The following is a 14,359-nucleotide window of genomic DNA, read 5'->3' as shown; positions in this document are numbered from 1 at the left end:
GATAATAGATAATATCTGGAGATAATAGATCTCCAGATCTCTATAGCAAATCAAGCTTTAATTGTCTAAAACCTTAAACAGAAGGTTTTGAGCACTATATCTTGACATGCCACAGCAAATTGGTGTTTTCTGTCACTATGTTTCACAAAACCTAAATATTTGACCAAAAAGAATCTAAATACCAGGGAATACAAATTCTAAAAGAGCCAAATGGTTTTTGATTTTGAATCTAAATGGAGAATTTTGGTCCCTCATCTTGAAAAATGAGAAAGTAGTTGAAACTTGATTCAACTTGACTCAACTTGAAATTAGGAGACCCCTGGATGTTGAAAGTCTACGTCATGGCTCGGCGGAGATTAAAAACCCATGACTACGAATGTTTTTGGTAGATTGAGATGGGGTATGCAATCAAAGATGTCAAACATTTCGTGGTAACGAACTGTAAGTAAGGAGCGACCCGGCTCAATAGTAACTAAAACTCTAAAAAATGGAATTTTGACACCATTAGATATATCAAAAGAATCGGCTTAGTATGTTGGTTTTAATTCTATAAGTTTCATAAAGTTCTTGTACATCAAAGATGAAGAGCGTGAAAGAGGTCTCAATCTAACGGAAATTAAAAGTTCTAGAGCCCTTTTAGTGAACAAAAAAGAATTGGAGTGCAGCTAAGCCTCCTCCCACGCCACTTTTCTTCCAAAATCGCCCGACCGAATTTTGAGATAACTATTTTGTTCAGCACAGTTGAAAGGTCTCATAACTATGTCTTTGGAGATAACGTGACCCCTCACAGCCCCTGGGGAAAGGTCTTTAAGTTATAAAATTTGCCCATTATTTACGTATAGTATTTGTTATTGGGAATTATGTATACATTTTTATGGGTAGGGATTTTGCACGGGGAGAATTTTCCATGGAGAAAGAAGTGTCCAGGAGGTAGACTTCTCAGGGGAAATTTTATATTGGCAGAATTTGCCAGAATTCCTAAACTAAATGTCTTTATATGTCTGGCTTTCTCTGTATCGACTTAATTTTACGAGTGGAGATGTAATAGTCCGGGGTAAATTTTCACTAGGATTGAAATTTCCAGAGGATATTTCCGTGGTGAGGGGGATCTTTCCGTGGAGATGGAGCCAGATTTTCTGGCTCTACTTAAAAAACGATCAGAAATTAAATAAAAAGAAACACCCCCTCAACACCTCGCTCTTTCCGCGAAAGTTTAAATTTTGTCCCAATTTTTTAAAAACGACTCTTGAAAGATAAGGATGGTTTAATTAGAACATTAAGTGACTTTTTTAAAAGTGCCGAAACATTTTAGCATGAAGTGAGGTTTTGAGGACGGAGCAACCCCCCTCATATGCGTAAGAATCTCTGTTCATTTTAAGTTTTCATGTTGCTCCTTACTTTCAGTTGAGAAACTTTTTTTTTAATTTAATTTGCAAATCGATCGTAGTAATTAATCGGTGGTGAAAAGCAATATTTTGTTGTGATTATTTGCATTATATAATTTGTATGTGCAATTTTTGCCTACTGTTGTTAGCTGGCTACCGCAAGATCGCAGAGAGATGTTGAATGGCTTAATCAGACGCCACAACCTCTCCAAATTCCTTTTTAATGTAAAGTGCCATGCTGCCGTATAGTTCTTTTTATTACTTGAATTACTTTTTATTAATTACTTTTTACTTACTGTTGTTTACTTTTATTTATTACTTTTTATCAATTGAAAAGACTGGAAAGCATAACACAGATACTATTGTAATTTCATTGGTCAAACAAATTTAACCGGTGGCTTATACCCCCCCCCCTCCTTGTGTACACGGTCTCACACCCTTTTAGTCAAACAGTTCATGGTAACGAACTGTAGTAAGGAGCGACCCGACTCGATAGTAACCAAAACTCTAAAAAATGGAATTTTGATACCAATAGCTACATCAAAAGAATTGCATTTTAATGCTGATTTTAAATATATAAATTTCATCAAGGCTAATCTTACCCATCAAAAGTTACGAGCCTGAGAAAATTTGCCTTATTTTAGAATTTAGGGGAAACAACCCCTAAAAGTCATGGAATCTTAACGAAAATCACACCCTCAGATTCAGCGTATCAGAGAACCCTATTTTAGAAGTTTCAACCTCCTATCTACAAAAAGAAAGGAATGGAAAGGAATGAACGCCCCGCTCTTTAAGGTAAAGTTTTTTATTGTTTTAAAAGTAGAGTTGAGAGAGAGTGTCAAACTTTAGCGTAAAGAGCGGGGCGCTGAGGAGGGAGCAGCCCCTTTCATATACAAAGTAATTTCTGTTCGTTTTAAGTTTTAATGTCGCTCCTTACTTTCCGTTAAAAAAACTTGTTTTTTTTTTATATTCTAAGTGGAAAAAAACACGCTTTTAAAGTAACCACCTCTTAAATTAAAGATCATTTGTTTATAACCATTTCTATTGTTATAGAAATAATAATAATATTATTCTATATTATTATTATAGGAATTATATAATAATTCCTTATGTGCAAATTTTTACAGATAGCGATAACGACATACCCTCTGACAAATTTGAGGGGTTCCAAAGGGGACATTTTGCACGTAATTTCTGCTTTTGCGATAATTTAAAGGATCTCAGATGCAAAACAAGATAAGGAAAAACTAAAAAAGAAGAAAAACCAAGGATATTTACAGCCAGTGAAAATGAAATGCAAAAATTGTGACAGAGACCTTCGCTCGACCGTCCTAAATGCAAAAATAAAAAATGACCTTGAAAAAAAGGAACCACAAAGAAAAAAGGAACTTAAAGAAAGGAATGAAAATAAAAATGGGGCAGTGCCGTCAATTCAGCTTATTTGATCAGTATATAATAGTGTTTTTATTTTATGTAATGTGAAAATAAGCTGAAACGATAGTGTATTTTTGTTTGGCTGGTGGGTGGAATTTTTTTTTTTTTTTTTTTTTTTTTTTTTTTTTTTTTTTTTTTTTTTTTTTTAGTGGCTTTTTTATAGAATAGGAATTAAAGAAAATTTGTTATTTTATGTTGAAAAGTGGCCACCGTAAGCGGGGTCTTCCTGTAATTGGAGGACATCCTCTCTTCAAAAAAACTTTTTTTTTAACGTGGTTTAGAGGTAGTAGAACAGTAATGCGAATTCGGCTGCTAGTTTTAAGTGAATTAAAGCTTAGGTGGTATTTTGTTTTTTGTAAATATTTAAATAGTTTTTTGTTTTGAATTATTGGTGCCACCGAGAGGAGAGGAGGTAGGAATAATAAAAAACTTAATAAAAGAAAAAAACACAAAAAAATGAAAGCGCAAAAATCCCTACTAATTCAAAAGTAAGACCTTCTCCAAGCAATGGTGGAAGGGTAACTGAATAAAAAATTAAACAATGAATGACAATTCAAGAAATAAAATCTGAGTTCATTCAATCAATCAATTGTTTACCATGCCTGATATCATCTAAAATTTGGCTAGGTTACAAAATATTATAACGTAGAAGAGTTTTCATTTATAAATGGGGCTCAAATAAATTTCCGTACTTGTATAATAAACCCCCTACCGCTCAAGTTGTTCATTCATTGACGCATTATAGAATCGTTTTTTTTTTCGTTAGTTTCTTTCAGCTTACCGTGAGACAAGACAAAGAGCAGTTACAGAATAGACTGAAAATGTATAATTTGTGATATATATATTTGCACATTAAGGGGGTATGGGTGGGGGTAAAGTATTTGGACAGTGTGAAGTTAGAAAAAAATCTTACTATATAATATGCAGAATAAATGTGCCTTTCATATTAGGCATGTAGACCCGCTATTCTTTACCCCCCCCCTAATGTGCAAATATATTCTCCAAATTTGTTCATAAAGTATTATATTTGTATCTTATTTTGAATATTTTATTAGGATTGAGCGTGGCAGGAACATATTAGGAGAATATTAGAAAGGGAGTATATCATACAAGTACCTTATTTCTCCCGCACCTCTAATAAGGGCTATTTTTTGGGATTTATTTTTTTTAAGTTTGACTGCCTGTCTGAATATATGAAATTATTTTGATCGAGATTGTTGTGGTTTAGTTTATATTTATTTTAGTGCTTGTTTTTATAGGGATTTATTTTGTTTGTTTTGCACTGAAGACGGCCGAGTGGAGGTCTTGACCGATTTATTGGTACTACATTTTCACTGGCTGTGAAAATTCTCGTTTTTTCTTCTTTTTGTAGTTTTTTCTTATTTTGTCATGCTTAACCAGAGTGGTCTCGCAAACTATTTGCAGATGTTAAACATACATTTAATACCTTCTATATAAAAAATTATGTTAACTTCTTCGGTTTCATCGGCCGAGCTAAACAAAAACATTTTTTGTAGTGTAAATTGTGCGGATTAAAAAAACAGTGGATAAAATTGATTAAAAAAAGACTAAGTTGGTCTTACCGAAGTAAAAGGTGAAGTTGAAAATTAAAAAAAAAAATACTGCTTCGCCGATTACATAATATACACCTATAAAATTAGCTCAAGTAAACTGAATCGCAATATTTTACCATGTCTGTAGTATTCTGAAAACTAGCGCTTCACTGAAAACTAGGTTTACTTGAATTTTTCAGAAAATTGTAATTGTATACTATATATTATCTATATCATGGTCGTTGAAACGCTATTAAGAGACTTAAATTTTAGTATTCGTTTTGTACAGGCTAGTCAAAGAATTTTCTGCTCCTAAGAAAACAACATGTTTTTTGGGTAGTCAGATTTTGTTTTCAGTAAAACCTAGAATTTTACAGATATTATAAAATTTCACGAGTCAATTTATTTGAGCTAGTTTTGTAGATATACGCTATTTTTCATAATCAGCGAAGCAATATTTTTGTTTGTTTTGTTTGAAGTTTCAACTTCACTCTTTACTTACCTGAAAAGCTTTTTTTGTATAGAGGATGTATATAGGAGATATCACCCCCAAAAATCTAGATTTACTATGTGTGCATACTGTTGCATATATGTTCCAAAAATTTGCTTATGCGGGTCTCAGGAAATGAATTCCACAATACCTAGCTGTAAAAGCAAGTAAAGTAAAGTAAGTAAGACGGCACTAGACCCTTAAGGTCCAAACCGGCGGTGCTGATCTCCGTTTCATAGCCCTTCAGCCAGGAAGTGCAATGGGGGGCTGGGGGCCAACCATCATGTGCTTTCACACACCCTTCCTGCTTACCTTCCCCAGATTTCTCCAGGTACCAATTTAGAGCTGGGGCGACTCTGGCTGAGCTTACGAGTCACGCCACTGACCCCCGTCCCAAACTAAATAACTGGGATTGAACCCGTGCCCTTTGGACAAAGAATTCCCACGTCAGCGCGCCAAACCACTCAGCCAGGACGGCTAATACCAACCTAATTACATGTTAAATGAGAATTAATTGATGCAAGACCTTGTGTCATACATTTCTGCGCTCAATGCAATTTGTGTTAGCTCTAGGCTTGAAAATTTGACAAGCATAAGAAAAAGGTAAGATAATCTGGAATAAAGGAAATTTTGGGGGAGCTTTTATCCTGACACTCCTGCTTCCCCATAAGGGGATGCAGAATTTATATTAGGGGGAGGGTTCCAATTCCTCCCAGCCTGGTAATTAATGCATTTTTTACTTTCTTGGGGAACACAGGCTCCCCTAGATCCACCCTTGCAAAAGCTGTTGTAGTCCTTTGTTCCCAGAACAACTGTGTGACTATGGGAGGTTGATAGCTTCTAAGACCACACTGGCTACACATGGTAAATGTAAAACGAGTAAGAAAAAAAATACGACCAAAATGAAATAGTAACAACGAGGATAATTTTCATCCAGTGAATTAATAATAGAAGAAAAAGGCAAACATTTTGACTATAGCCTCCAACAAGCCGTCTTCAGTGCTCAAAAACATATAAAGAAAAACCAACCTTTCAAAGAATTGAAGAAGTAAAAACTGCTTTAAGAAAGGATGAAAAAAAGGAGTCATCTTACGAGATAAAAACGAACTTAACCTTATTTTCGTTTTATAAAGTGGTTCCTTCTTTTTTTTCATGTGTGTTGTGTTTCTTGAGCACTTCCATAAATTAGTTTTCCTTCATATGTTTTGGTACTTGAGGCAGCGAGTTTGAAGTTATTCCCAAAATATCTGCTTTGCTTTGTGTTTTTTATTCTTTTATATGTGTGTTTATTATTTTATGTGTGTTTTTTAGACTGGAAGTTAACCTCGCTTTTTAGTGTTCTTTTCTTTCTTCCCTTTTTCTTCTTCCTTTTTCTTTGGGAGTGGGGGGGGCAATGATTCCAAAGGGAAATTTTTCCAAGGGGGTGTTGCTCAATGATTGAAGTGGCAGTGATAAATCAATTCCCTTTAAATGCGCTCATACCCATGTCAGTGACTTGGTTTTAACACATCAAGGACAAGTAGGGCAAATAAAGTGAGAGTTTTAATAATCTTTTTGCCAATGGGGTTATCGCCCCCTTCCAACCTCATAGCAGCACTTATGTGGGGGATCATAAACATTGATGGCTCTCCTTTGTGTACGTGCCTAACCTTACCAATGGGAGGTAGAGGGAGGAAACAGAGATGGTATTGTAATAAACTCTTTAAAAAGATAGTAAGATTGTTATTATTTTCCCCTGTTTTCATCGTTATTACAACTGTTGACCCCCTAGGTCTATCGTTATCAGATTGGTTTCTATGTCATAGTAGCATTGCTCAGTGAGTCCTCCTCCCTCTCAAAGTTTAAACCACTCAAAGTAAAACAAAATCAGCCTAAAGACACCTCAGCTACCATATAATAATAACCCCTCATTGAAATCATGCATTGATTCTCTCCAAAGTTGCATACAAAGGACTCTTGAAAACAGCGAAACAGAAAGACCCCTCTACCGTGTTTTTTGACCCCTTCTTTCTTGAGTCTAACGTATGTGTGCCAAGTCCTTGTAAATTTTTGGCTATTTTGGTCTGTATTTGTGTTAACTTTTTTTTGCCGTTTGGAAAATTTGCTTGTTCTAACAATAAGCAACTTTTCTGCATTAATCAAACCATTCATGGTGAGGAACTGCAAGTAAGAAGCTACTCATCTTAATAGTAACCGAAATTGCGAAAAAGAGGAATTCGATTCTAAATTACCATTTATGGTGGAATCACTATTTTTAATGATTTCAATTATATGACACCCATTAAGTTAAAGCTAACCATCAAATCCACGAGCCTAAGAAAACCTGTTGGATTTTTGAAAAGGGGGGAAAACACCCTAAAAAAGTAATTGATTGACGACATCCCATGGTGTCAGAGCTGTGCACCGACACCTTGAAACGTTAGGGATTGGGAGTCATTCATTACTCTTCCCCCTTGGCTCCATCCCTGGCCTCTATCTACAAAAATGTGGAACTTCGCACATTTTTCTTAGAAGGAAAATTGCGGATACGTGTTTGTTTGTTTTTTCTTCGTATCGAACCAATATTCCTAGGAAATCCGGGGAAGGCTTATTCAAACCAAATTTAAAGCTTTTTAAGCCGAAAAAGTATTTCTGCTAAAAGGATATGATTCTTAAGCTGAAATCAAATTGGCTTAGTCAGGCGGAGGGTTTAAGAGACTTAAGCTATTAAACTCAGCATTTTCTTTTATTAATTTCATTAATATATTCATAAAAATAATAAAGGAAAAATTAAATCTTTCCAGAATATTAATTCTTAAGTAAGATTATATCATAAACACATCTCTTTGGTATCAGTTTTAATTTTGAAATGTGTATGACCCAATTCAACTAACTATTTAGGGAAACCTAAGTCTTCTATAATACTCCAATCATTACGCAAAACCGTGAAATTATTATTTAAATACTTTGATAAATTTTGTGAGTCATAAAATTTACCACGAGATCAATCTGGCTCTCCAATCACAATTACTGAAATTACTTGAAGGATTTTGGTTCAAAAAAGGGCAATATATCTAAAATATTTATACAATAGTAAAACAACTCTAAACAATAGAAATGTACTTTTTTCTAATATCTTTCATCCTCACACCCCCCCTCAATTTCCAGCAGTGGTACTAATTTACGAAAACATACGGGTGGGCGCAAGGATTTTGCTTTGTTTGATTTTTTTCAGCGTAGATCCAAAAGTAGTTTTCTCTTCAAAATCTAATGAGAGAATCAAATTTTTTCTTTCGTTGCTTTAATGAAGATATAAAAAAGTAATTTTTCAAAATATAGGGGGGGGGCAACAACCCCCTCCTCCAATTGATGCTCCTTGTTGCACAACAGTTTTGGGAACAGCGAAGTGCTATAGTTATGTAAATCTGGAAAGTCCATCAGCGTCTAAATCAATGTCATTACCATCAGCAAAGATTGCCTTGGCGAAAAAACAGTTTGAAGCCAAATTACATTTTAGTACCATTTTAGTTACAGTGGGTTTCAGAGCGCTCACTCGGTACAAATCAAGTGCCTAAGAACCTGTACCAAGATCCGTACATGCGTACTATGTGAACCAGAGTGCACAATTAATTAGCCATATATTTCGGATAATTTTTTGGATATAAAATGGATATAGAGGGTAAAGTGAATCACGTGGAAACACTGAATCATAGATGGACTGCAGTTGACTATAAGGAATTTGTGATGAACAGCAGGAAGAAAAAAAGGGTTAACTCCAATTGCTTCCGAAAGGTCACGCATTTTGTCACCAATTGCTTAGAAGACGTATTTTTCAGGTATGATTCTAATATTTGACTTGATAGGGACTAAGGTACTTGTGTATTATTCAGAACACACTCAATAAGTGAAGTTAGGTTTTTTCGTGAAACAAACTACGATACAGGTACATTTTATGAGAAAATCTGGTTTCATTGCCACAAAGACAAAACTCGAAGACAAAAGGTTAGGTTAGGTTAGAATTCTAAGTTTTAATTTTACAACTTTCTTAATAAAGTATTAATCACATTTTGTTTTACTTCATCAGCTTTATCAAAAGTTTGGGCTATATATTTGCACATTAGCGGGGTGGGTGCATTATATCAAAAACTTAACCTAACCTAACACCTCTATGTATAAATTATTTAATTAAAATGTACCTGCATCGTAGTTATTTCACGAAAGAACTTATCACTTATCGAGTGTGTTCTGAATAATACACAACTACCCTAATTTTGATTGATTTGACTTGATTAATTTGATTTGATTAATTTTGTTTAGGGAATTATCATCATTAGTTAGGGCTTGGGTAATTCTTTATGAACACTTTCTGAGACAAAAGAGCTGTGTCTGAAACAAAAGGGCTGTGTCATTTAATGCACTTTGCAAATTTGATTATTTATTTCTGCAATTAAGAGCTCCACTGCTTACCATAGGTGTCGCCATGGTGATTTCCAGCAGCTTAGAGACACATCCAAAAAATTTATTGTAGCAAAAAGATTTTCCTAAATCCTCGTTTTTTATTTTTAAACGTTTGTCATTCAAAATTGCAATAAAATAGTTGAAAATAGATGAAAATAAATAAATGAAAATTCCCCTTCTTTAAAACAGATGACGGAGGAGGGTTAGAGATGTTAGGCTACCAATATTTTATAAAGGTATTTTATTTATTTTAACTTATTTATTTATATGAAAATTGTGTAGTAATATTTAAATTAAATTTACAAGTTTAATTTAAAAATTTTCATAAACTATATTTTATATTTATATAAGCTTTATTGATAGCTGGAATTTAATTTTGAATCGTTGATCCTCCAGGGGGGGTAACTGTTTTTCTTGTTCTCCACTTGGACTTTACCTTTCAATTAATTGTAGGTCAATATTACCAAAACTCTTACTCTACTCTATTTTTCCTCCTCCAATTTTCTCTCCCCCTTTTTAATTCTTACTAAAATATTGACGTCGTTCAAATTAATTGCGTTCTTAGATATCATGGATTAATTGAAACTCGTGAAACGTTTCTGAATAAACTGTAGTTTTTCAGACTATCAATGCTAACAAACGGTGAGTAAATGACAACCCTTGTTGTTATTAAATAAAAAAAAAAAATCAACCGAAAGTGAGGAGCAGCATTAAAATTAAAACGAACAGAAATTAAGACGTATATGAGAGGGTTTGCCCCCTAGTCAATACCTCACTCTTTACGCTAAAGTTCGAATTTTGTTCTAATTCTTTAAGAATGACCCCTGAATCACAAAGGCTGTTTAATTTGAATAGACTGCTCTTTTGAAAGTATAAAAAAAACTTTAGCGCAAAGAGTGAGGTAGTGACTGGGAGGCGAACCCCCTCATATATGTAATTAATTTCTGTTTGTTTTTAAGTTTTAATGTTGCTCTTTACTTTCAGTTGAAAAAAATTGTTTTTAAAAATTTTAATTCTGATCTTGTTTTAAATAATGCTGGGAAATCTGGCACCCCCTTCATAGAAATGTCCCTTCCCCCTTGAAAACATCCTCCATAGAAAGATCCTACCACGTAATCCCCCGACCCAAAAAAATCCCTCCTGAAAGCGTCTGTATACTTCGCATTAACCAATGCTATGTGTAAACAATGGGTAAAGTTCATAAGTTGCAGCCTTTCCCCCGGGGATTGTGGGGGATTGGGTCATCCTCAAAGACATAGTTATTAGATTTTCGACTATGCTGAATAAAACAGATATCTCAAAATTTTGATCGGGCAACTCTGGGAAAAATGAGCGTGGGAGGGGGCCTATTTACCGTCCAATTTTTTGGCCACTTAAAAAGAGCACTAGAACTTTTAATTTCCGTTCGAATGAGCCCTTTTGCAATATTCTAGGACCACTAGATCGATACGATCACCCCGTGGGAAAAACTAAAAAAAAAACGAATAAACACCCATCCGTGATCTTTCTTCGGGCAAAATATACAAAATTCCACATTTTTGCATGTAGAAGCTTGAAACCTCTACATCAGGGTTTTTCTGATACGCTGAGTCTGACGGTGTGATTTTCATTATGATTATATCAATTTTAGGGGGCGTTTCCTCCTTTTTTCAAAAATAGAGCAATTATTTCAGGCTCGTAACTTTTGATGGGTAAAACTAAACTTGATGGAACTTATATATTTGAAATCAGCATAAAAATCCAATTCTTTTGATGTATCTATTGATACGATACGAATACTTTGTTAATAAACACAATTATAGCTCTTTACTTTATACATCTACTGCACTGATGGACAAACATACGTTTTTGTTGGCGTGCAGTAGTAAAAATTAACCATTTTCTAAACTCACCGAAAAATAAGATAATAAATAACTAACAAAAAATACCAAAAAAATAAAAATAGAAGATCAATCTTCTTCACAATATCCGCTCCAAAAAAAGTCTCAACAACCCTACTCCCTCACTACCACCCACTCCTCCTTACCACCCCAACCAACCAATTCCATTGTTAGAGTTTCGGTTACTATTGAGCCGGGCCGCTCCTTACTTACAGTTTTTTACCACGAACTGTTTGACTAATCGAAACCTCTAAAAAACAGAAATATCTACAGAATACATTCATTAGTAAAATCTAATTTGTATACTGATTGCAAATAATAATGTCGAATGTATAAAATTTAAATTTAACTATCATTAGTTACCAGCATAAGAAAATGTGTATGATCCTGAAAAAAAGAAGAAGCATCCCCCAGAAAGGGCTGTGATCTTCATGAGAATTACGCCATGAAATCCAACAGGTCTGAGAACCTCAGGACAGAGAGTAATTTTATTTTTATATGTCTAAGGGTAAAAACAGGAGGATTTGTGGGCGTCCCCAAAGAACAAAACTTAACTGAAAAATTTTCGTTCCTTCAAACAATCATAGAAATTATTTGAAATATCATTCTGTCTGAAACTTGCAAAAAGTCAACTTGAAAATTACAAAAAACAAAATTCACGTTAAAAAGGCATGTTTTTTGGTTCATATTAATACCAGCTCTTAATTGAATTATTAATTTCACTTGCATCGATGCCTAAAGTAAAACAGTTCAAAATAGGGATGATACCTTTTTATTGACAGGGAATAGATATAAATTTTTTTAACTGGATATTTCGAACACATATACAGTGTTCATCATCAGCAGTAAAATTCAATGACACTGTATATGTGTTCGAAATATCCAGTTAAATAATTCTATATTCACTGTCAATAAAAAGGTATCATCCCTATTTTGAACTGTTTTACTTTCGTCATGGAAAGGCAGTGTGGTCTTCGAAGTTATTTACATCGATGCCTATTGTCGAAAGATTAATCTAATATTGATCTTGGTGAATCGAACATCGTACAAATCTTGCTGGATGCTGGATTAAAATTTTCCTGAACTGAATCCTTTTTTTTTATATTAGCAATCAGACTTCTAAATAGAAAGCGTTCAGAAAAAGAAAAGTCTCATGAAACACTGATTTTTTGACACTGAGCATGCCTTGTCAAAAAAAGTATTGTGACCAGCTTACTTCCTTTTGAATTGTCACTTAAAACTTCAAGTCTATATACTGTTTACTCCCAAGTTTTCCAATTGTTTTACGAGGGGTCCATCAGATCACACTGAAAGGGAGAATTTTACGCCCTAACATCCCTTCATTCGGTAATACGTTTGAACTTAGCATGAAATGTGGTGCTGAGGGGTGGGGGGAGATAGCTTCCCTCTTAATGCTTAAATATCCTGAGGGTAAATTAAAAAGTTTTATTACTATGCCAGCCATCAAGGAGACCATGGAAGTGGTCGCTAAGAAATGTACTATGTGAAGACCCTCTATCCCCCTGGAAAAAATTTTAAGTTACGACCCAAAAATTCTGAAAAAGGGGCTAGAAGCAGTTCCCCGTAATTCCCCTTTTAGTATTATCAAAAAATGAACTTGGCTATTTAACATATTGTCAACCCGCATTACTCATTTTACTCCAAATTCCTTACTTTTCAACATTCACTTGGCCAATGCATAAGTTGGCTGTGGTAATTTGCTTAGTGTTTTCAAATTTTTCATCCAAGAAAAACCAATTGGGGGTTATCGTCTGCCTATATAACCCCCCTCCAGTTTTGGAAAAAATTGTTTTGCTATTCTCATTGAAAATCGAAAAAACAACAAAATTACCCTCCTTTGCCTTTGGATTTTAAAAAGCACATTTTTCTCCCACTAAATTTTTGTGAATTGGTGCCTCTGTCCTGTTCCTACATTTTTTTTTTTTGAATCTCAAGATCTTTTTGCTTTTTCGTTTTCTGTTTTCTATTGAGAATAACAAAATTAATCCCTCCCCCTCTTTTAGATTTTAAAAAGCATATTTTGCTTCCACTACATTTTCATGAACTGGCACCACTGGCCTTTTGCAGCTCTTGTGCTTACATCCTTTCTGAATCTCAAGATCTCCTTACTTTTTTTTCTGTTGGACGCATATACTAGGTTCTGTAATTCTAGCATGTCACCACTGGGTCATGGCTCTTGAAAACCAGGAAAATCTGAATTTACCTCTACCGATTTTAGGCCCTACCGCAGAGAGCAAAGTATATAGAAAAATTTTAATTACCCTTTTGGCTGTGTCGGGATCGGGAGAGATCCATCCTTAACTTCATAAATAGCGACGAAGACCACACTGCCTTTCCATCTCAAACAACAAAAAACAAGAAGAACAATAGGGAATTTCTCAAGACAGTGGGAAACACATTAGAATGAATATTTCGGCCCTATGTCCAGGGGCCGTCCTCAGCAATACAAATAAGAAAAAACTACTTACTAGAGGATAAAATCAATAAAACTAAAATGAACAGTTTTTCAAAACAGTCCCAGCATCCTTACCTCGGCGTTGAGCGTTTCAGGGGTTTGAGATCCTTAACTTCAGCTTGTTTTTTTGTGTAGTTGCTATGTTTTGGCAGAGGGCAGTCGTACTGATGTTGCATCATCTTTCTGACAGAAGAAAAGGTGCGTAAAACAGGAACTGGATATGTGGAATTACTATAGAACAAGTGTATGTAAAACCGGACTTTGATACCACAAGGTCGTCTGTTAGAAAAGGCTTTGGTTTCGAGAGGATTTGAATGTCCGAATTTTCCTGCGTTTCTACTAAAAAACTGCACTAATGAAGTATTACAGATGCCGTCATTGTTTTAAAATTATGTCTCATAAGTAAACAATTAATAGTCCTTTCGGTTTTTTTTCTTTTTCTTTTTTTTAATAGCTTGTTATCACGTATACAATGTGCATCTTACATTAAAGTGGTCTTAAAGAGAATTTAAGCCTTTCGGATTTTGCAAATTTAATCATGAATTTCAATATTGGCTTTTTCTCCTATGCTTCGAGAAGGAAGTTTTACTGTTAATTCCTGCAAATTGCGTGGTGAATTTTTAGCAATTTTTTTCTAGAACTTTTCAAAAATCAAATGATGACCCGGCCCACTGGGTTTAACGCTTACACGCTATAGTCTTAAA

The 14,359-nt window shown here is 34.5% G+C and overlaps 1 protein-coding gene across 2 annotated transcripts in view; it reads left to right on the top strand.

Annotated features, from left to right (window-relative positions):
• The first annotated feature begins 8,343 nt into the window (after nt 1–8,343).
• The window catches only part of LOC136037794 (patched domain-containing protein 3-like), a 130,317-nt gene continuing 124,301 nt past the window's right edge, over nt 8,344–14,359 (top strand). For both annotated transcript variants that reach the window (XM_065720627.1, XM_065720628.1), the window contains exon 1: nt 8,344–8,677. In XM_065720627.1, coding sequence (XP_065576699.1) covers nt 8,508–8,677 — 170 coding nt within the window. In that variant the 5' untranslated portion in view covers nt 8,344–8,507. The remainder of the gene's footprint in view (nt 8,678–14,359) is intronic.

The sequence above is a fragment of the Artemia franciscana genome, chromosome 17 (genome assembly GCF_032884065.1).
Source record: "Artemia franciscana chromosome 17, ASM3288406v1, whole genome shotgun sequence".
NCBI classification, from domain to species: Eukaryota; Metazoa; Arthropoda; class Branchiopoda; order Anostraca; family Artemiidae; genus Artemia; species Artemia franciscana.
Note: the sequence above shows the minus strand (reverse complement) of the source record. Positions and strands in the feature narration are given on the sequence as shown.